At 41.4% G+C, this 24690-nt stretch overlaps 1 protein-coding gene across 5 annotated transcripts in view; it reads right to left on the reverse strand.

The window, feature by feature from the left end:
• PIEZO2 (piezo type mechanosensitive ion channel component 2) overlaps window positions 1-24690 on the reverse strand; it is a 760979-nt gene that overhangs the window by 324337 nt on the left and 411952 nt on the right. For all 5 annotated transcript variants that reach the window (XM_033934096.1, XM_033934094.1, XM_033934095.1 and 2 more), the window contains exons 11-14: window positions 18670-18808; window positions 13312-13466; window positions 8130-8366; window positions 3953-4067 (exon numbers count right to left, since the gene is read on the reverse strand). In XM_033934096.1, the coding sequence (XP_033789987.1) occupies window positions 3953-4067; window positions 8130-8366; window positions 13312-13466; window positions 18670-18808 (646 nt within the window). The remainder of the gene's footprint in view (window positions 1-3952; window positions 4068-8129; window positions 8367-13311; window positions 13467-18669; window positions 18809-24690) is intronic.

Raw genomic sequence — 24690 nt, forward strand, 5'->3', positions numbered from 1 at the left:
AGCAATATAGAAGCATTATAATATTTTTTGTTTTATTTTTAATCCCTACTTGCCCTGCCTTTTGGAGAAGCCCCAGTGAAGGAACAGACGCAGCCACTTGTCTTCTCTGGCTCTGGGGATGCTGGAGCGAGAGAAGGTGACAGAAAAATATGTGGGGAGAACGGCACTCACCCATTTATGTTTGGCAGTGCTCTCCTCGGGGGCAGACACGAACGGAAACGTTCCACAGGGGAGGGAAGGCGACGCTCAGAGCATGGCTGCCGCGTCCTGCCCCTTCGGCAGTCCAAATACTTGCCACTGTGGCCGTGCAGGACGCATCTGCGGCTGCAGCCAGCTACCAGAATGTCGCACCCCAAGGCCGGAATTTGCACGCGTTGTTAGAGGAACTGAACCCAGGCAGGGGGGGCGGGCTCTAACACTGCGCGCGCCGGCTTCCCTTCTGAAACAGGAATGACATAACTTCCTGTTTCGAAGAAGGGAAGCCAGCGCACGCAGTGTTAAAGCCACGCAGCCTTAGTTCAATTTGCTTGTGGGCAAGAGGGCAGTGAGTGAGTGGAAGGGAGGGAAGCTGTCTTCACCAGGCAATCGTGAAGAGGAAGGCTGATCGGCCGATAGATTTTGAAGGCAACGCGAGTCTATCACGGAGCCTGAGATGGGCTCTGTGATTGATTCACGTTGCCTTCCTGAGCTACCGGTCGATCGCGATCGACGTATTGGACACCCCTGATGTAGAGCCATGAAACGCACAAATTATTCACACTTTTCTTGACACTTTTTGATTCATTTCATATCACCAAAACAAAAAGTGTCAAGAAAAGTGTTAATAATTTGTACATTTCATGACTCTACATCATTCTCTTCTTGTTTAGGCTGAGAACTTTTCAGTGGTCCCTTGTATTTATTTTTGGTTCACTCTTACCTAATTCCATGACACAAAGCACAACCCAAATTAAAACTAGCACAATAATGTGTACTCCATGCTTGTTTTAACACTGAAGGTACATCTAGTTTTACAAACTGATATATTAAAATAATGAGAATCATAACATAGCAGTGTTAATATTGCCAAGTTAAAGCCAATCCTGCAGCTCATCCTGAACAGCTCACATTTCCCTCTGTCAACTGATCCATAGTAGAAGGGACAGCTGGTATAGGAAACTCCCGTTCTGGGAATTCAAAAATGAGTCCCAGGCCTCTAATTCTCTATCCCTTCTCCCTTCCCCCCCCCCCAAAGATAAAATTTAATTGAGCCCCTTATCCCCTGTATTTCCTAAGGGGTAAATATTCAATCAGTAGCATTCTTTGTTTTTTTGTTTTTTTTTATTTTTTTTACCACCACTGGCAATATGCCTGGGTATTCAATACCTGGTCACATCTAGGCACCAACATTGAGGCCCATATTCTATAAATGGCACCTTAAGTTAGGTGCCAGTAAGTTAAGTTAGGTGCCAGTAGGCACTCTAATAGCACTTAACTTAAGTAGCAAAGCTGTTTGAAAATAAAAATGTAGGCACCTAGAGATACCTACAAAACTGGTGCCTAGATCGTATTTGCGGGACACGTTAGAATGCTTATGGTCAAAGTAGGAGTGTCTAATGCCAGAAACAACCTTAGCCATCTTTAGGTGCTTCCCATCAAACATAGGCCTCAAAAATCCTGGTCTACATTTCCAGTGTCTATGAGGTACCCGTGATTCTACAAATGGTGCCAGTGCATGATTGATACATGATCGGCGGCCATATTTCAGGTGGTTGCCGATACTGATGCAATTTGTAGAATCCGGCCCCGATTGTCCAGGTTTGTTTATTTATTCATTTATTTTTATTTATTTATCGCATTTATATCCAATATACTAGAAAACAAATCACTCCCTTTGATCAGTACACACCAACGCCAGAAAATGTATTTTAAGGCTGAAAGTGGTAGCAAGCAGGAATTTGACTCTGCAAATAGATAGTCGGGACTGAATATTAATAGATGTCCCGTTTTGATGAAAAAAATAAATGGTCAAGTTACCATAGAAGCATTTAAATTGTTTCAAATGTTGATCTCTAAAATAACAGCTGAACTTCCCAACACCTGTTCACCACAAAATTGAAAGTTCGGTAGAATTTCCATGTCTCTATACTCCTCATCCACTTTAAATTAAGAATGGATTTCTTGTTTCCTTTTCAAAAGAGTGTTGATATTATTTTACATTTGGTGCCACTGCTAATAGGAGGGGAACCAGCAGCCTCTTATTAGTGAAGATTCACAAAGGATTTTGGGGTGTGAGGTCATGAATTGGGCCTCATCCAGGGCCTGGGATTATCGAGGCCTAGAGGCTTATTTTGAGTTGTAGGTGGGATTATGGGAGCTCAGAGGCACATGAGCTCTAAGAGGAGGTATGTAGTGTGGACACAGGAAATCTAACATTCTCAAATTGGAATCAGGGCTAGCCTAAAGGTCTAGTGCTATTGACCTTCTTCACACTTGTGTTTTAGCCACAAATATATGCAGTGTACTAAAAGATGAGGAAGCCAGATTCAAATTCCACTGCTGCTCTTTGTGATCACGGGCAAGTCCATAAATCCTTCATTGTTTCAGTCACATGCATGAAAGGCAATTTTATAATTTGGCACCTACACTTATGTGTTATACACTTCAAGAAGCCAAAATTGGCATTTAGCACATAAGCATGCTAGGCACTATTCTAAAAGTTTGCACCTTAAATGTTATAGCGTTAACTGAAAGGGGAATATATGTAAGGCTATGGGTGTGTCTCCAACTTAAATGTATAAATTATAGAATACTGTAAGTTATGTGCTTTGCTTGGTGCACCTAGGCATACCCATTTATGCCTACCATTGAATTTATGGTGCAAATGGTTCTGATTAAATTCTGATGCCAAATCAGACTTACACTAGTATTTTATAATTCTTTCTTTTTACTTGATTGAACTTAAAAAAAAAGTATTTTATAATGGCATCTTGGCACACAATGATGTTATAAAATTGACACTTAGGCCCAGATTCTATATTTTTAAATATATGGAAGTGGAATTAGCTAGAGATCTTTCAGACAGTATGGTGAAAACTGAAACCCTCTTTAGCCTTGTTCTTAAAACATATTTCTTGGTGGGGGCACGAAGTGGCCGATTCAATGATAAAACAACTGTGCTGAATTGGCCATGATGAATCGTCCTAGACCTGCAGTGGACTGCAGAGAAGGGGACCCAGGCCCATAAGTCACCCTAATTATTACACATGTAGTGGAAAGTGTGAACCCACCAAAACCCACTAAAAACTCTATACTGCTCTATAGGTGATACCTGAAGGCATAAGGGCTATTGGGGTGGTAGACAGGTGGGTCTAGTAAGTTTTGGGGAGCTTTGGAGGGCACCCTTAATGTGAAGTTCACAGCAGTGTCCCCTACGTTGCCCCACTGTTCTGCTGGCATGTCTGTGTGGCCAGTCCATTAAAAATGCTGGCCCTTCCTATAAGCAAATTGGCTTGGTTTGGACTTTTTTTTTCAATAATTGCAAAAAAATTTGATGTCTAGCTGGACAAGACATCTGGCTGGGCCAAAAAAAAATAAAAAAGATTGACGTCTAGCTGGGCCATTTTAGAAAAAAGAGAGAGATGTTTTGTGGGTTCGAAAATGGACATTTTCTCCACCTGATTTTTGGACATTTTTCTCAAAAACATCCAAAGATGGACTTAAACATCTTATCTAAAATGCCCCTCCACATCTCCTTTTATTCTCTATTGTCCTATTGTGACATCTACAGGAATTTCATCATCAAAGATAAAAACAGCATGCTTAGGAAAATTAGTTTATAGTAACTCCAATTTCAAATGTAAAATCTGAGACAGTAAAGCCTTGTGTTTTGAATAAAAAGACCCTTTATAACCCTCTCATTTGATTGCAATACTTAAGTATAACCCTCTCTTAAATAAAAGCTATAATTTACCTTTTTCCTCACTTCCAACTTTGACTTCCGATAAGGTAGTTTCTTTCATCTTTAGTGCTTTCTTCTCTGTGAGATGTTGCCTGAGCAATAGCCAAAATGTAATTGTGAAAACAATCTGAAAAGAAAAGCCATAGAGTTAATAGCATCATTTATAATCAATGAACAAGAAGGTCTATTTCACTTTAAAAAAAACATGTCTGATTAAGCTAAGATTATCTGTTTGCTGAATCCCTGACCCATTGAACATTACCTCTAAAGTGTGCAGGAGTCTGCCGTCTGCATTTCTATTATTGAAGGTGGTGCAGTAATATTGTAGAACTTCTCAACTGTAGGCTTTCTGTTCACATCCTTGAGTCTAAGGGCTCCTTTTACAAAGGTGCGTTAGGACTTTAACACGTGGAATAGCACGCGCTGAATTGTTGCACGCGCTAGACCTTAACGCCAGCATTGAGCTGGCGTTAGTTCTAGAAGCGTAATGTGGGTTTAGCACGCTAAAATCCTGCGTGCACTAAAAATGCTAGCGCACCTTAGTAAAAGGAGCCCTAAGGATCCCCATTGCAAAATCTTTAGTTCTCTTGATTTCTCATACTGCCTTAGCCTCTATCGTTCTTTGCTAGCATGGGCTGTATGCGATATTTTGAAGTGTGAGGCTAAGAAGGTTCCGTAATCTTAACTGGTAGATGACAAATCATTCCACATCATTTTAATATCTATATCTATGAGATTTATATTGATTTTGATATCATTGTCACTAACATTCCTTTACTCTTAAGTAAGATCACATTTCTTAAAATCCCAACCATCATCATTCATTTCTGACATCCATCTTGATTAATCTTATACATTTTGAATAGAAGATTTAGCATGCAAGTTCTGTTTAAGGTGTGATATTTTTTTTCTCATACTGAATACTGATATTGGTTCTTCATTTATTTCACTATATTGATAGTTTGCTCCATATCTAGTTTCCTGTTAAATCTAAGGTTGACCTTAGATAGGAGCATCCTGTATCATCTGGACATTTGTCCTTCAATATCCTCCCTTTTAGCGGTTTTTAGGGCAGGCCGGCACGCTGAATGCTCTGCGCTGCTCCCGACTCTCATAGGAACTCTAGCTCCCTCTTCTATTAAACTACACTAGCAGTTTTTAGCGCAGAGAGCTGAGCTGAATAGCCCATGTTGCTCCCGACGCTCATAGGAACTCTATGAGCATCGGGAGCAGTGCGGGACATTCAGCGTGGCTCCCTGTGCTAGAAAACTGCTAGCGCAGTTTAATAGAAGAGGCCCTATGAGTGTCAGTAACAGCACAGAGCATTCAGCATGCCGGCCTGCGCTAAAAAATGCTATTGTGGCTTTGTAAAAGGGGGGGGGGAGGCAATATATTTGTTCCCAATTTCCATTTCTAACTTCATGATTTTCTTTATATTATTATGAAGGGGTGCTGAAAGGTTCCCAGTCCAATCAATCAACTTCCTAAATTCTGAGCGTTGTTTTGTCACTGTAGCTGAAAAGAGTGTTATCTTATTTCATTAAAAGTGCCTATTTGCAGAAATAAAATTCTATGTTTTAACATTGTTTCAGATCATTGATTGAACCATATCCACGTCATTCTCTTCTTGGTTGGGCTGAGAACTTTTTAGCACCCCCTCGTATAATACGAGATATTTCTCCACAGGAATAATATTCGTATATTCTTAAATAATTCTTGAAGAGATATATTTAAAGCTGATTATTTGCATAGGTCATCTAGACAGAAAAAAAACAATGTCCAGATCAGAATATTCACAATTTGAAGTGTATTTTACAAAAGGCTTATTGACTGTGGAGCCTTTTGCAAAGTATCTATAAAGTTGTTGGGGAAAAGGCATGCATTTAGCTGCACATCTACCTCCTAATTCTATGCGGATTTTAGATTTTTCCTTCAAGATGTCCATTTTCAAAACTGCTAGATGTCCAATATTTTTTTAATGGCCTATTTAGACATCTTGGCCCTCAAGAAGTCCAACCTTAGGTCACCTAACTTTTTTGGCCATTTTTGAACACAAAAGCATCAAAGTTCAAAATGTCCAAATCCAGACCATTTGTATGTAGAAGGGGCCAGCATTTTAATGGACTGGCCCCAAAGGCATACCAACAGAGCAGTGGGACACCTTAGAGGGCACGGCTGTGAACGTCACATAAAAGGTGCCAGGTGTACATCTCATTATAACCTCCTTATAATGTATGATAAGCCCTCTAAAACTCCCCCAAAACCTACTAGACCTACCTGTGTTCTGCATAACTCTGGTCTGCTGATGCAAGACCAAGCTTTCTTTAATTTCAGCCAAAGGTTAATCTTGTGTCTCCAAGCTAGAGACTGAAATCTCCATTTAGGGTAACCTCTTTTCATGATTATCAAGCTTGGTCACTGTCTCCTTTAAAAAGAATGAAACCTTGCTTCTAAATGCCTGAAGCAATGAGTCAGGGTGGGTAACAATCTTCCATGGACCCAATATTCAAAATGATTTAACTGGGCAGAAGAGCTTCCTGCCAGGTTAAGTTGCGGTCAGTGGTCCTTAATGGGCAGTGCTGCCAGTATACTATCCCATCACAAATTGGGCAGTGCTGGGGTGGTGTGGAGACAGAATTGGAGTGGACTTGGAATGTATACAGACACCAATGATATTCTTTCCTGTAGAGTGGTGACGCTGCACACAGATGTTTTCATGTTAACTCATTTCACTGCATACATAGATTTATTATAGGTTTATATATAAGGGGCCTGATGTTCAAAATGATTTAACTGGTTGGAGAAGGTTGCTGAATTAATAAGAGAAGGCCAGCATGGATTTAGTCAAGGGAAATCTTACCTCACCAATCTACTGCATTTCTTTGAAGGGGTGAATAAACACGTGGATAAAGGTGAGTGGTTGACAGAGTGTATTTGGATTTTCAAAAGTCATTTAATAAAGTACCTCAAGAAAGACATCTGAGGAAGCTGGAAAGTTATGAGATAGGAGTCAATGTCCTGTTATGGATTAAGAACTGGTTGAAAGAAAGAATACAGAGAGTAGGTTTAAATGGTCAATATTCTCAATAGAAAAGGGTAACTAGTGGGTTCCCCAGGGATCTGTGCTGGGACCGCAAATAGAATATTAGGTATTCCATTCCTTTCCTGATAATTCCTAACATTCTATTTGCTTTCTTAGCCGCTACCGCACACTGAGCTGAGGATTTTAATGTATCCTCAACAATGATACCTAAATCCTTTTCCTAGGTGGTGACTTCAAACATGGAACCCTGCATCACATAGCTATAGTTTAAGTTCCTCTTTCCCACATGTATCACTTTGCACTTGCTCACATTAAATGTCAATTGCCATTTTGATGCCCAGTCTCACAAGGTCCTCTTGCAATTTTTCACAATCCTCTTGCGATTTAACAATTTTGAACAACTTTGTGTCATCAGCAAATTTAATAATCTCAGTTATTCTCATCTCTAGATCACTGATAAATATGTTAAAAAGTAGCAGTTAGGGGTCAGTGCTGGGAAAGCAACTAGAATGTTAGAAATGATCAGGAAAGAAATGAAATACCTCTGAGGCCGCTTAAAGCAGCATAAGTGACAGCACTCTGAACAGGCTGCTTCACGACCCAGGGTTCCCTTCTGCTGCATCAGTGATGACATCATGAGTTACACAGAAGAAGGAAGGCCCTGGCGGGGAAGGCAACAAAGCAACCTGTTCAGAACGCTACCATTGCTGCTGTTTTAGGAGGCCTCTGAGATATGTTAGGGGTGGAGATCAGCAAATCAGGCAGCACTAGTGTGTACCAGGGAAGCAAGTATCTGTAAGTGAAAAGCTGATTATCTAGGAGGGGGTGGGAGAGATGGGAAATGTTAGCAGCAGTGGTGGTGGGAGAAGGGGGGGAGAGCAGAATGAAATGCCAGTTGCTGCTAGGGTGGAGGCGATGGGGAGGCAGGAAATGTTGGCTGCTGCTGCTGCATGAATACTGGAATATAACACACACACGGTTCATACTAGAGTTAAAAGTGTTCCCCCATTTTGTGGGGGAAAACTGTTATCTCAGTTTATACTTCAATAGGTTTATATTTGAGTATATATGGTAAGTTCAAAGACTGCATGATTTGGTACTGAGTTATTTAGTTACTAGAATATACAAAACTATATTAAGGCATACCTTTGATGCTAATTCTCCTGGATCTTTTCTTTCTAGGAATCCAGAAACTTCTGGAAGTTCAGAATGTCTGAGGTTAATACTCCAGATGTATTGCAATGTTACTAATAAATTTCCATAAGCAACCATGAAAGGTGAGCTAAGCATGGCATATCTTCTTCTGTCACGAATCATCCACAATGCACAGGACCAGATCAGTAATATAAAGGTTAACCAGCTGTGATAGGTAATGCTCCAAGCCTGAAAAAGAAAGATATTGAACCATAGTACTAAATTATAATTTCTGAACAAGGTATTAACAATCTAAGATAAGTTATTATATTTGTTTGCTGGGTAGAGGATAAGCCATTACGATTTTGAAAGTAACCAGCAACTTTAAAATAAGGAAGCATTAGAAGTAATAAAGAATATAGTTAAAAATTTAGAGTGTTACATAATGTTGGGGGAGGTTTTGAGAATCAGTGATGCAAATGTGGAACTTATAAGTCTTGGCTGACAAATTTTATTCTATTTGCCCAAGCTGGTTTCTGAGATTCTCAACTACCCTTTTGTTACATTCCATGCTCCATTTTATGGGATTCTGTTTTTCCTACAAAGTAAAAACCCCACACACTCCCCCAGTGTTCACTAACCTCTCACCCCCCCCCTCAAAGATTGGAATAAAGACGTACATACCTATCTCCAGAACATCAGCATCTAGTATAGGAAAGCCTAGTAGAGCTGCACAAAGGTCTCATAAATAGCCTGTGGGGGGGGACTAGTGAATTATAGAAAGGAGGATTCAGGCCCAAAAACTACTCTAGCCACTACATTTAAGGTGGAACATATGCCCCCATCAAAACCCCCCCAAACCCTACTCTACTGCCATATAGGTGCCACCTGCAGCCATAAGGGCTATTGGGGTTGTAATCAAGTAGGTATAGTGGGTTTTGGGGATGTTCTGGGGGGCTCACCATAACCTATAACGGAGTTCTGGTGAGATGTTTATATGGCACCCTTTTTGTGACATTTCACAGTAGTGCCCTTTAAGGTGCCCCACTGTTCTATTGCCATGTCTGGGTGGCCAGTCCATCATAATGCTGGCCCCTCCCATGTCCAAAAGGTCTTGTTCTGGGCATTTAGGTCTTGGATGAATTTTTGGTCGCGAATATGGTATAAAGATAGACTTATGATAGTCTGAATGATCAAAAACCTGGATGTCCAGATAGACAACTTTTGAAAAAAATAATATTTTAGACGTACTGTTTTAGAATGGGCATTTTCTCGCTGCTGACTTTGGGTGACTAGCGCCCTTCTTCCAAATCAGATTTAGACGTATGTTTTGATTATGCCCCTCCACGTGACACTGAATTTATTATATATAGACCACTGACTTGTACCCCCTCTCCCATAGTCAGCATTTCTAAACTCTATTCCCTTCTTCTCCTTCCGCCTCCATAATCAGCTCCTCTCTCTCCCATCCTCCTCCTTCCCCTCCATAGTTACCATCTCCCCACTACTTCCCACTTTATGTCAGAATTCTTATTTGTTCCCTTCCCTCATCTCTATTTTCTTCTCTCCTCCGTTTAGCATCTCTCCTCTCCTCCACTCCCTCCCCATGGTCTACATTTATCCTTTTCTCTTTCATTGTTCAGCATGTCTCTTTCCATACCACCCATGGTCTGGCATCTCTCTACTACTCTCCTCTCTCCTCTCCTCTCCTCCCCCAACCACGATCCAGTAAGTACTAGGGTTGCCAGATGTTTGGATGTCCTCCTTTTGAGGAAATATCCGGGGTCCGGACGACTTTTCAAAACCCGGCACTTTGGGTTTTGAAAAGCTTTCCTTCGAGCAGGAGGGCATCCTCGCCTGCGTGGATATGACATGATGACGTCACGCGCATGCGCACCTGCAACGTGACATCATTGTGTCATATCCACGCATGTGCGGATGTCCTGCCCGACGAGAGCAGGCAGTGGGGGGCGGGATTGGAGGCGGGGCTGGGGTGGGCTTGGGGGTAGGATTAGGGGCATGATGGGGCAAAACCGGGACATGACAGGGCAGGGATGGGTGGGACTGGGAGGACCTGGGGGCGGGTCAAGGGGTCCGGATTTTCCAGACGGAAAATCTAGTAACCCTAGAAGTACACCCTCCTCTTGGTCTATCTTCAAACTTGTCTTTACTTCTAGAAGCTGCTGGCAGTGGTAGTGATTCATTCACACTGCTTGCAGCCAGCACCAGAGCCTTCCCTTTGACAATGTCCTGCCTTCTCTAAAACAACTTCCTGTTTCTGGTAGAATTGGACACATGCATGAATTGCTGCCTCTGCTGGCAACCTTCTAGAAGTACAAACAAGTTTGAAGACAGACTGGGTAGGGGTTTAAGATAAAGGAAGAGAGATTCAAAACAAAGCAATTCAATTTCTTTGTGAAGTGAGTACATTTGATCATATAATACTTTTGTTTGCACCTTAACTCCCCAATCTCCTGAAAAAGCCCATTTTGTTTCTTCCCCCTCTCCCCAGCCCACAAGACACAAACTCCTCCTCCCAGAACAATCCCCTAACCCCACAACCCTTCCTGGCTTGGTAGGTTGACCCAGACCTCCTTGATATCCCTGGTGGTCCAATGGGGTTCATGGAGGCAGAAGCAAAGGCCCTTGCGGCAATCATTCACGGCATCCTTGAAGTAATATTTCTCCCTACTATATATGGTTCTTCCTTTCCCATGTTACACCCACCTTGAATCTACTAGGCACGTAGCATTCTTTTTTCTCGCCCTCAACTTTGAAACAATCTTCCCCCTTTTCTGTGTTCTTTCTGAGTTAATTCTTCACTAAATTTATACTTCTGAAAACTCATTGTTTTAGGAATTTAGACATATGCTCTCTGCATGATTGTGGTACCCCTATAATTTTATGTTTTGTTTTGTTTTATTTGGGGGGAGGGGGGTTGTTTTGGGTTTTTTAACCTGGATTGGTCACTGTGGTAACAGGATACTGGACAGCAACACAGTGGAGCCACACACTGCAAAGGAGAAAGCAATGGCAAAAAACCACTCACTCTGCCCTGAAACATCATTGTGCATGTTGCTATGTGTCAGTGGCCAACTTGGTAGCATGATCCATCCATCTTATACTTTGTTAATGGTCTTTTCTTCCTTCTGGATTTTTTTTTTTTTTTTTTAATGTAAACTACAATGACCTGCTAGTCATCCCCTGTGGTATATCAAATACCAAATAATAAACTTACTATACAAGTACCGCAAGCTACCATGAGAGGCTGTGGCAGCCATGTTCTCTTAGTGGCCACAATGGACTGGAGGGAATGGCCTTTACCCCTGCCCCCTATCGACACCAATAGACTACCAATGATATCAGATTGGCCTCAGGGGCCTACCAAAATGGGGGTTTAGGGGGATCATTTAGAGGGGTGAGAGGGGTTTGTGACTTGTGAGCTAGAGAGGGAGAAGAAAGGAGGGGTTTTTTGGGGAGGATTGGGGAGCTAAGAAAAAATAATGTAGCCCTTGCCTCAATATCAGCTAAGACCTGATTAAGATCCAGTGGCCAGGGCCTTTTCAGTAAGCCCCAGGTATTTGGTGCCAGTGCCTAGACATGGCCCAGCAATAAATATTGGGGGTTAATCTTGGCCAGAACATGTTAAAATAAACCTATACAAAGCTTGTTTTCTGCATAACTCTGTCTAAACTTGACATGTCAATACAATACAAATGACATTACCACAACCCAGAGATTGTCATGATATATGCAGATGTTATTTTTCATTAAAACATAAGAACATATGAATTGCTGCTGCTGGGTCAGACTAGTGGTCCATCATGCCCAGCAGTCCGCTCCTGCGGCAACCCCTAGGTCAAAGACCAGTGCCATAACTGAGACCAGCCCTACCTGCGTATGTTCCGGTTCAGCAGGAACTTGTCTAACTTTGTCTTGAATCCCTGGAGGGTGTTTTCCCCTATAGAAGAGCGTTCCAGTTTTCAACCACTCTCTGGGTGAAAAAGAACTTCCTTACGTTTGTATAGAATCTATCCCCTTTTAACTTTAAAGAGTGCCCTCTCGTTCTCCCTACCTTGGAGAGGATGAACAACTTATCTTTATCTACTAAGTCTATTCCCTTCAGTATCTTGAATGTCTCGATCATGTCCTCTCTCAATCTCCTCTTTTCGAGAGAGAAGAGGCCCAGTTTCTCTAATCTCAGCTGTACGGCAACTCCTCCAGCCCCTTAACCATTTTAGTCGTGACCCTTTCGAGTAGTACTGTGTCCTTCTTCATGTACAGTGACCAGTGCTGGACGCAGTATTCCAGGTGAGGGCATACCATGGCCTGGTACAGTGGCATGATAACCTTCTCCAATCTGTTTGTGATCCCCTTCTTAATCATTCTTAGCATTCTGTTCGCCCTTTTCGCCATGGTTTTCAGTCAGGAGGATCTGATCCTTATTAAAAATTTGTATCTAGAGAAAGGTTATGGTTATCACAGACTACTGCGAGAGTTTCCAAAAAAGAAGAGAGTAAACATAAACCTTTTCCTTATCTTTTTGGGCTCTGTATACTTTTTCCACAAAGTATTTTTCATTGAAATGTAAATTAGAAGAGAGCAAACGTGAATTATGTTTTGAAGAAATTGCAATAAACAGGCTCAACTGATCGCCAGTCAGGAAACAGAAGAGTCTGATCAGTCTGCAATGAAGAAATCATCACAACAGTTGAAGAACCAAGTAGTGAAAGGACCCCATTTAGTTGAGATGGCTGGCATGAGTGTAGGCTTATTGCAAATTTATTCAGGATAATTTAGCTCAAATTGTATTGAAGTTATTCAAGTTTGACAGAGTTATACAGAAAACAAGCTTTATATGATTTTTGAAACACAATGTAGATATATTTAACAGTTTTTTTTTTTTTTTTAATTCTTAACATTGTAAACCGTCCAGATATATGTGATGGTCAGTATATCAAGCCTTAAATAAACTTGAAACTTTGGAGAAACAGGGCAATCTCTCTGTTTTTTCATCAATTTCTCAGTCATATTTACAGCTGGCATAAGGGGCATTCATGTAATTGAATAACTGAAGTCTGGTCTGCAGGGAAAGTTGTATTAAATGGAAATTGGAGTTTTCTATCAGAATTTGGAACTGTATCAGAATGTTGTGATGACAACAGTTTTCAATATATTGAGATCATATGCATACCATCATTGCCAGGAGAGCACAAATGTAACTTTGCTTCATGACAAAGTGGAACACAGCGACCATGGTATGTACTTTAATGTTTTCTTTTTCATCTATGGCACTATCTTCTTCTTCTTCCTCCTCTTCTTCTCCATCTTCCTCCTCCTCCTTCTTTTCTAAGAGGAAAATATTTACATTATAATTCATGTTCTTAGATGTATAATTAGCATGAGTTCCTATGCTTTCTGTTCTGAATCCTTATTTACAAGGATCAGAACCTTTCCATGTTCTCCATACCGCTATTCCACCATCAATCAGTATATCACAGGGCTCTAAATTGAGACTTCTCTTCTGTCTCTATTCTAGTTCCCTTGATGTTCTAATGTCCTCCAAAGGCTTTCAGTACCACCTTTATCCTGATAACCCCCTGAGCCCCTTCCTATAGAAATTTCACTGGGAATCCAGTCCCAAATCATTGTCTGTCTATCTGATTCTTGTTAGTTGGATATCCAGCCACCATCCTAGTCCCTTAGGTCTCCTTTCACTCTCTCCATTGTTAACATTTATCATTTCTTTACAACATTATTAAAATATATCCCTTACTTTTTGAACTCATTATCAAAACCCATATTCTCATCACTTTCCACTTACCTGTATACTACTGTAACTTGTTCCTCACAGTGGAGGAGTGCCTAGTGGTTAAAACAGATGCTTCAGCACCCTAAGGCTGAGTTCAATTACCACTGCAGATCCTTGTGACTTCATTTCCCCAGATACAAAATAAGTACCTGTCTAAACTGCTTTGATTGTAACCACACAGAAAAAGCAGTATATCAAATCCCATCCTCTTTACAAGTCTACCACCACTCTCCTCTTCAATCAATTCAAAACTCTGTTACATAAGTTGCTTCTATCAATACACACATAATCCTTAGTGGGTTCTTATCCATTCCTACAAGCAGTTCAAGCTTTTCTTACACACTTGTAAGAGCATTCATTCCACAACTCCTCGTTACTTCTCTCTTATCTATCCCTACACCCCCAGCATACCCCCAGGGAACTCTACTCATCAGGTAAGTCATTCTTATATGTGCCCTTCTCCATTGGCCAGTTCCAGACTCCAGTCTTTCTGCCTCATTGCATCATGAGGGAAATTCTATAGGGGTGCCTATCTGGAGTCCATTCTATAAGGGAAAGTAGGTGTCTACTTTCCTTTATAGAGTTCTCAAAAAGCACTTCAAATATGCATGTATAATTTGGGTGTGACCACTATACCAACCTTAGAGCTTTATATTGGCACCTAGACTACTGGCATTCCATAAAATACCCTTGTTACTATGCATCTTGCCCACCATCTGCTCAGACTCTGCCCACATGAATGTCCCTCTTCAAACTATGTACCATCATATTTAGATGCCATCATATAGAATAGCATGTAACCAAAATATTAGTATGTATACACATAAATGCTAGTGTTCTGGCCATTATATGCTTTGTTGGCATCCTCTTTATAGAATTACCTCCTGTATGCCTGGAAAAGACCTGCTTAGTTAGTGCATCAAAAGCTTCTCTGAGCTTATTGAAATTCAGCCTAAAAGCACACCTTTTTGAGGAAACTTTAATTTGTATTCCTTTTACTTTCCGATTGGGACGCATGTTGTGGATAATTCTATTCCATAAATGAAACTCCCTCTTATCCTGTTTTTCTGCCTTGAATAGACAAGATTAGGGGCCTCCTCTTATGTGTATCAAACAACAATGGCTTCAAAAGGAGCTCACTTACTATAGGGGTACTTTTATTAAGGTGTGCTAACCGATTTAGCGTGCGCTAAAGATTAGTATGCACTAAGGGCTCCTTTTACAAAGCCGCGTTAGCGACTTTAGCGCACGTGACTTTTAATCACGTGCTAACCCCCGTGCTGGCTGAAAAACTACCGCCTGCTCAAGAGGAGGCGGTAGCGGCTAGAGCGGCCGGCGGTTTAGCGTGCGCTATTACAAGCGTTAAACCACTAGCGCGGCTTTGTAAAAGGAGCCCTTAGTGCGCACTAATCTTTAGCGTGCGCTGAATCGGTTAGCACACCTTAATAAAAGGACCCCATAGTTATCAATCAAAAATACTTTAACACATTAATTTCATGCTCTATTGTGCTTCTACTTTTACTGTATATCGGCACTGCTTGCTCAAAAGTTTCCAAACAATTTGCCGACACTTCACCAAAACTTGCAAAACAGTCACTAAAGATATATAGAGCTGATGTTACAAGTAAGTAGAAAATTTTTTTTTGCTAACGCTAAAGGATTCTTGAATTAACCCAGGGGACTGGTTTCTAAAAAAAAATGTTGATCTTCCAGCAGCAACTGAGGCTGTGAAATGCTGTCAGCGTCGGAGTCTGTGAAGATTTATAAGAAGCTCCGGAAATGCAAGTTTTGGTTACGTGTTAGCAAATTATTTGAAAACATTTGAGCAAGCACTGCCGATATACAGTATAAGTAGAAGCATGAAAGAGCATGGTTTTTTGGGGTTTTTTTTTTTAGTTCAATCATCTTTAATGACATTTTAACAATTTAAGGTATACAACAATCGGGTAACAATGACCAATTGCTTAACATAGAGAGCATGTTTGAAGAATTGAAGATTTCTTTGAATCCATTTTTAAAATTTTGGAGCGCTGGAGAGCAGGCTCTTCCCCAATCTATCTATCCGAGCACCTTGAAATCGCTGGCCCCTCTCGTACCTGTTCTCCTTTCCTTCCCTGAAAGGATGCCTCTACAAGAAATTTCTCGACAGATCCCTCACATTCCAAGCGGGCAAATGGAACAAATGCCTCACAGCACTCATCTCCAATTCCCCCCCCTACCAAATGTTCAGGAAGACAATCAAAACCTACCTTTTTGATAAATTCCTCTAACTTCTCCCCCCCTCTTCCTTGCCTCCTCCTCGGACCTTGACTTACCTCAGTCTCTCGACTCTTCCAATTCTGTCTGCCACCAAACGGCTTAACAAAATGGATCACCCTATCCAATTAATCACCCCTTCTTCTTTACCCCCCTTACTTAATGCCTCTGCTCGGCTTTATCGAACACCGCAGTATATATCACCGCTGTATGTAACACTGTATGAACTCCGCTATATATATGCAACTTACAACAAATGTAACTTCTCTGCAATAGTAACCGACCTGAAAAATAACTTCACCGCAAATGTAGCGTCGCCGAAAATGTAAATGTAGCTATGCCAAAAAAAAAAAAAGTGTAACTTCGCTGTAATGTACAGTCTTTTCATCTGTTAACCGCATAGAACTTCCATGGTAATGCGGTATACAAAAATAAAGTTATTATTATTATTATTATTAGGTTTTTGTGCCAGTGAATGAGAAAGGAAGTTTTGGAGAATTTCTCGTGAGGCTTTTCCTACCCTCTGGTTTTGCTCTTATTTATTGGCTATGATGAAGTGATTAATGTGTTCAAGTACTTTTTTAAAAAAAATATGTTTATTAATGGAGCAGTGCATGGAAGAAAAATGCAACATCAACAAAAGGCAATAACAAAGGGCAACAAGAAAGAGTACAACTTGTCGAATGTGCTAACATAAGCATTTCCCATGCAAAGTCCAATTTCTGATACAGAAAATCCCCCCACACACCCTCCCCCCTTCCTACCCACCCCCCTGCATCCCAGTAGGTGAGGCCCTTTTGGAGCCATTGTTTAATAGTGATTTTTCTTATTACCCTTACACGATTGCTTTGTTCTTTGCGTACAATATTCCATATGTAGAATAACACTATAGAAATGGTAAGTAGTATTAGTGACAGTACCAAATAACTTTGAAAATGCTCATCTCAAAGACTAAATTTATTTGATTTTCTAGCCCGTCCTCTCAAAAGAGTCCAGAATGTGTTACAATTGTACCTACATAGGCCCTTTTTTACAAAGGTGCGCTAAGCGTTTTAGCGCGTGCTAAATCAACACGTGCACTAACCGCTAACGTGTCCATAGGATAGCACATGTTTAGCGCGCGATAATATTTAGCGCGCACTAAAAAGCATAGCACACCTTTGTAAAAGAGGGGGATAGTATTGGACAAACAAGGTACAGACACAGACAGATGTACTTCTTCACAGTGTTCAGAAATAAGCCTGTTGTAGTTCTAATTTTTCTGTGACTATCAGCAGTGCAGTCTAAATATAGTTTCTCCAAAAATATTGTCTAGCATCCCTTCAATTAGATCTTGCTTTCCTACTGTGGGGCCACTTCAAGTGAAGTATGTCTTGCTAAAAGGGAACACTTTCATAGGAGCCCTGCTAACAGAATATTTAAAATGGCCAGCCTCTTTCATTAGACTGGAATCTTTTTTGTCAGACATCAGAAAATCTATATGCTGCTTCCTATACAGTTATCACCATTTATGATAATCCAAAGTAAACTGAAAATTAAGCCCATAAATGTACAAATTTTATCAACCAGCACTGTAAGAGAGTTTGGATTGATATTCAAAAGGGTTTAACCAGGCATGAGGGACTCCTGCCTGGTTAATCCTACTACCCCCGATATCCAGTGATACATAGTCAGCCAGGAATGGCTTCAGGCTGGCTAAGTAAGTACTACTTAGCCGACTATCTGTCGATATTCAGTGGGAGATAGCCAGCTATCTCCGTTGAATTATCCAGTTCACTGGTGACCGGCTATGTCATGCAACATAGCTGGTCACTGCCAATATTCATCAACAGGCCAGCTAAGATGTGCAGCCAGATAGAGCAGCCAAAAATGCAGGTCTATTTTTGGCCGCTAGGCCTTAGCTTGGTAGCTGATGAATATCAACTTGGTCAGCTAAGTCTGGCTAAATCTATAGTGCCAAATTTTGACCCGGATAATCAATGCTGGTGGCCAGATACGACCTCAGCATTGAATATCTAGAATTGCCGTGGACCATAGGAGGTACTTATACCACGGTCTCAATATCGGACCTTCTGAGCTTGTCTGCCATCGATATTCAGCAGCACTTAACTAGGCAGTGCCACTGAATATCTCCTCTAACCAGCCATTCCCTAATCAGTTAGGTAATGGGCAGTACAGGGGCAAAGCTTGTATGGAGCCAGCACTTAACCAGTTTTCCGCAATATGTAGTCTGCTAATCAGCTAAGCAAGCACATAAAGTTAGATCGAAAAAGGTGGTATCCACTTTATGAGTTAATTGGACACTAATCTGAATATTGGCCAGTGCACAGTTAACTTCTAGATCAGCACACATACTCAGATATTCAATGCAGGGTTATTTCAGCCCATGGATGGGAGCAACTTACAAACTGCTTACTGCCGCAGGTTAAATATTACCATACTCCCTTTGCTTATAAATAATGTAATTTAATTATTTTTTACTACCTGAGGATTCAACAGAATTCTCCCACTTGTATTGTGGTGTGGAATACATATCTATTTTGGTTGGTCCATTTTCCAGAGGTCGTATAGGGTGTATGGTGTGATAATCAATAGGAGTCCCATTTACTGTCACCAGAAGAACCTGCCCATGAGGATTAAAAATAAATAAATTAACTTCATCACTTTTAAAAAGTATCACTACTGTCACAGCTCTGATTTCATAAAAAAAGTGACATATTTGCCCTTCATTATTATATCTTTCAAGTCACTGTTGCAACTCACAATAACTTGCTACTGAGCAAATACTATTAATTCTAAAATACAGGTGAGAACATCTCCTTATACACATGATTAAAGATTTACTTTATACACAAAACTTTATTTAGTGATGTGAGGGAGTCTATAGGATGCTACCACTCCCTCTGCTGGATACACCCTCACAGTGTCAGAGCCACCTTAAGAGATGTGGCTCTTCCCTAGGGGTGAGTGAGAAGGGAGGGGAGGAGTCCAGGAAGCAGCTGCCAGGGAAGAAAAGAGGCAGGGCCAGAGGAAAGATGAAAGGGCTCTGGGGTAGGGTTATCATATCTGTGAAATGAAAAAAAGAGGTCACAAGACCCCATTCCCACCCCACCCCGGCTCTGCCAACCCTACTGTAACTCTGCCCCTGCCCTGCTCCCAGAAGCTAGTTTGGCAGGGCCAGTTTACACAGAATCTGGTAGCTGTCTTCCTTGGTTCTAGAATTAAATTGTCTTCGGGCCACCAGCAGCTCAGCGAGGTGAGTCTGCAGCCATTGGCCTGCCCTGGAAGAAATCTCTCTGTATTGATTTCCTGTTCCCATATAGGCAGGACGTGCAGAGAGGTGGCTTCTGGAGTAGGCCAACTGCAGCAGGCTCGCCTTACTGAGCTGCTGACGGCCCAAAGAAAATTCAGTTCCAGCGCCAAGGAGGTAAGAGGGGAAGAGCCACCAGATTCTGTGTAAGCCGGCCCTGTCAAACACAGACAGACTTCTACAATTTAAAAAAGCCATCTGGACATCCAGACAATCCTCTAAAAAGGGGACATGTATGGGTTTTCCCGGATGAATGGTAACCCTACCCATGGGGAGAAGAGGAGGGAGTCTAACCATATGCCTTAACTGCAACGACCTATATTTATGCTTAAATATTGTGAGCTCTGTTCTAGGGTATGGCTGGGGCCAGACCTGTTTAATTGACTAAAGACTGTTAAACTCTGAGTTTGGAGCATGGCAGCTGCTGGCCATGGATAGCACTTTGGGCCCTGCCATACCAGGCCTTTTCCAGACTTTTATTTTTAAACTAAAAGACTTTGCTTTTTCCCAATGAAATCTTTTGTTGCCCCTTTATTGTATATCCAGGCTGTATGTGTAAAGGTTTTACATTAAAGAACCCACTCGGGCTCTTACAAGTGCTTATTTACAAAAGCATATATAAATTTTAGCATGTATGCTAAAGTGCCATATAGGGGCTAAAGTGCCATATAGGGGCTATGCATAACATTTTAACATGTGTAGCATGTGTTTCAAAACTGCAACAATAGTGAGTACATGGTATCAGTGTGTATGAACATAAACACATTACCGTATTTTCACGCATATAACGCGCGCGTTATACGTGCTTTTTACAAACCGCGCATAACCTTGCGCGTTATACGCGCGAGCGCGTTGTACAAAATTTTTTTTACATAGTTTCCTCCCCCTGACGCCCAATTCATCACCCGGAAGGAGCGCTCGCACTCCCACCCCGAAGGACCGCTCGCACCCCCACCCGAAGGACCGCTCGCACCCCCACAGCCTCCCCCCTCCCCCATGGAGAAGCTGTCTACCTTGTTTCCGGATGCCAGCCCAGCTGCTTCATCTGCCGGCGGTCCTGCCCCTTCTCAGAGCCCTGTGCTGCGCTGCTTCCTCTTCAGGCGGTCCCGCCCTTTCTCTGACGTCAGAGAGCGGTCCTTCGGGTGGGGGTGCGAGCGGTCCTTCGGGGTGGGAGTGCCAGCGCTCCTTCGGGGTGGGGGTGCCAGCGCTCCTTCGGGGTGGGGGTGCGGGTGCGTGCGAGCGGTCCTTCGGGGTGGGGGTGCGAGCGGTCCTGCGGGGGGGTGAATCGGACGTCGGGGGGGGGCATCAGGCTTTCAGGGTAGGGACAGGACTTCAAGGGGGAAAGGAGAGTCGGGGCGGGCGAAAAGAGAGTCGGGGTCTCCAGAGGAGAGTCGGGGCGGGCGAAAGGAGAGTCGGGCAGCATGCGCGGTATACGGGTGTGCGCGGTATATAAAAATTTCTGTACATAAATTTGTGTTTTCCGCACGCTATACCCGTGTGTGCGTTTTACACGGGTGCGCGTTATCTACGTGAAAATACGGTACTGATCTATCAGTAACTGGTAAGTGAAAACTAAACAGCATATACAGTCAAAACAAAGTAGTACAGGAATGCTAAAAGCATTCATTTCCTTTTGGCTCTATTAACTTCTTTCCTTCAAGTTTGTTAAAAAGCAATTATGTGGCCTATTTGTGCTGATTCAAGAATCAGGAGACCTATTAGACCCAAGAAGAGAAAGGAGAACTGTCACACAGACCTAACAAAAGTACAGCTAGAAAAAAAGGGAGGAAAAGCTGTTAAAGGAGACAAGCAACACAGTGGAAGACTGGTGAGGTTCTAAAGAAGCGGATGCATGGCCAGGCTAATGTAAGATGTTGTGATGTAAGACATCATTTGTATTCCATCAACTCCCAACAAAAGGTCAGAGTAAACCACAATGCGTATTGTAGGCAATTTTTCAAGCCTTTTTATACATATGTATATGTTTATTGGCATCTTTTATTGCTTCTATATAGTTGTCATTTCACTTTAATTTTTGTCTGATTTCCTTACACATCCAGGGTGGGAATGTATTACTACTTTAAATAAGAGTGGGTTATTGAAAGGATAATTGCATTTATATTGTTGATTAAGCAAGGGGGTGGGGGAAAAGATTACTTTCGAATATTTGTAAGTTTAAAGTGCTTTTCTTGATTTGTTATACGTTCAGACTCGTATGTATTGCACTGTTACTACTTGAAAATCAATAAAGATTTATTTTAAAAAAACATTTGATATACTGCTTAAGCATATTACAGATCTAAGCGATTTACAATAAAATACAGGTACTTAGACCTTCCCTATCTGTCCCGATGCCAGTATATATGCATAAAAAAACCTCATATAAAATTATTCCAGGCATAAAAGCATGTGTGATGACAAGAACATGCACCCTTTAACATGACCCAGAGGTAAGCATGTTCAGGTGAGGAGTATGGATGGAGTGCAAATACCTCATCAACCTACTCCCCAGTCTCATATCGTTATAGATGAAGTACTAGCAAAACCAGATCTTTACCTATAACGGACAAAGTCAGGCAGCGAAAGGAAGGCTGGCTGTTCGGAGCACACAACGCAAGAAAATGTTTGACAACCTTCTGGCAACACAAGCAGCAAAAATCAACCATTCCATCTCCAATCTTATGACAATATCAGACAACCTCAAAACATTCAGAAAAGAAATCAAAACCCTGCTTTTCAAAAAATTCATCCAAATATCTTAACCCCTCCTCTTTTACCTCCAGAAGATTCACCTACCTTCAGATAACCTTCCCCCAAATTACCCACCTTAACACCTTCCAATTAAACAAATACCATAAATAGATTGTAACCTACCCTCTCTAACTGCATTCCATATGTATTTTGCATACAGTTCTTCACTGTCAGTTTAATTTCCATCCTATAAGTTCACATAGAATTTTTCTTTTTTCAACCATCTTTATTTTCTCTTCTTTATTAATTTCCAGGTACTTTAGTTAGATTGTGAGCCTTCGGGACAGTAAGGGAATTTTTTAAGTACCTTCTTACTTCTCATTTATAATCTTAATGTATATTTTCTTCAAACCGCTTAGAACCTAAAGGATATAGCGGTATATAAGAAATAAATTACATTACATTACATATATAAAGAGGAAACGTAATCATAGTAACGAAAATGCATTCACGTGACTTATATTGAAAATGGAAAAAGTCAAGGGAACCATACTGACAACGTGGTGACGTGATCACGTGTTAACGTGCTGAACGTGCGCGTGGCCTTCGTTTGGCAGGTGCCATCTAGAGGCGCGCTGAATTGTCATTGCGCTGAGTTATCGTTGCGCTCAATTGTCTGGCACTCAGTTATCATTACGCTCAATTGTCTTGCGCTGAGTTATCCTTGCGCTCAATTGTCTCACGCGCTGTTGTCTTTGCGCGGTTTAGTCTTTGCGCTGAGTTGTCTTCGTGTTTTTGTCGGCACGCGATTGTCTTGCGCGCAATTGACCTGTCACCCTCATATCTAGTCCCCTGTCTCTTTCTCCCCTGTATCTCCATTGATCCTTTTCCTACTCCTGCCCTAGTTTTCTATGTTCAACAATCAAAATTCCTTAATCTTCAAACCACTAGAACATGGCAGCGGTAAGAAAAGTGAACAGGCAAATGCTGATTTAAGCGTATATTGCCAATATTTAGCGCTATTTAGCTGGCCAGGTACAGCTGCTGGCTGATTAACTAGTACTTAGCCAGCTAAGCGCTAATATTTAGTGCAAGATGGCCACTGATTATTAATGCTTAGCGGCTTCCCAGTCACCGATTATGTCGCGCGGCAAAGCCAATTAGCGCCAATATTCACTGGCTGATCAGCTAAGCTGAGTGGCCAGATAGATCCACATAAATAGCAGGTCTAATTTGGCCGCTATAACTTAGCCAGCTAGATGATGAATACTGGCTTAACCAGCTATAGCTAGGGTTACCAGATTTCCTCTTTAAAAATAAAAAGAGGACACCTGGCCCCGCTCCATTCTGCCCGCAGCCTCGCCTCATTCTGCTCCCATCCCTGCCTCACACAAACCTTCAGGGCCATGTCTGGAGGGCCTCTGAACATGTGTGAACATTGACTTAATGATGATGCGTGCATGCGTGTGACATCATCATGTCGACATCCACACATGTGTAGAGACCCTCCAGATATGGCTTCGACCGTATGAACATCTGGTAACCCTAGCTATAGCAGCCCAAAAATTCTGGAAATTTAATGCCAGTTGTCGGATATGACCTGGTATTGAATTTCCAGGATCCCTGTCAAGCATGGGATTCAGTTCATTCTTACCAATCTCTCCTCTTTTGCCCCAATCCCCTCCATCCCATCTCCAAATGGATTGGTTAAAAATACAATCTTGCTTAACAGGAAAATTGAATAATTAGAAAACTACAATCGCAGACTGAATATCCGCCTTTTGAGCTTTCCAAAATTCTGGGAGTAGCACCTATAAAAATGTTGAAAAGATATTTGGTTGAAGTATTAAAGTTTTCCCCTGAACATATTCCGCCTTTGAATCATATATATTATTTACCTATGAAGAAAGAAGTAGGAGCTACCCTAGAAATAGAAGAATTGAGCTTAAATACAAGAGAACCATTGAATGTAACTGATTTGCTTGAAACCATATTATCTGATGTTACAGAGAGAGCTACTTTATTAGTATCTTTTGTCTTTGAATAAGATATCAATGCAGTATTACGATTATATTTTCCTAACTCTCAAAGTTTGTTTCATGGAAAAAAAGTTTGGATTTTCCCTGTTGTCACAGGAGCAGAGAAAATTGTTTCTAACAATGAGAACTGAGACATTAACTCTGGGTGCAATGTTTCTTTTGGTTTATCCATGTAAATGTATGATATAATACCTGGGAGTGAAATATGTCTTTTTTTGCACCTGAACAGTTACGAGCCTTTCTGGATCTGAAGAAACTGGCAGCCAGGAAGGTTTAGTTAATATAGATCAGCAGTTAGGTGAAAGGGGACTATGCTGTTAAGTTTATTCTTGAATATAATGCTTCTAATTTGAGTTTCTCTTCACTCTATCGTATCCTCCTCCTCAATTATTGTGGTCTAAGGGAGATTTAAGTTTAAGTGCTTTGTTATAGCAAATTGTTTAAATTTTGCTAAGTTTCCTGTAT

Source organism: Geotrypetes seraphini, chromosome 2, assembly GCF_902459505.1.
Source record: "Geotrypetes seraphini chromosome 2, aGeoSer1.1, whole genome shotgun sequence".
Classification (NCBI taxonomy): Eukaryota; Metazoa; Chordata; class Amphibia; order Gymnophiona; family Dermophiidae; genus Geotrypetes; species Geotrypetes seraphini.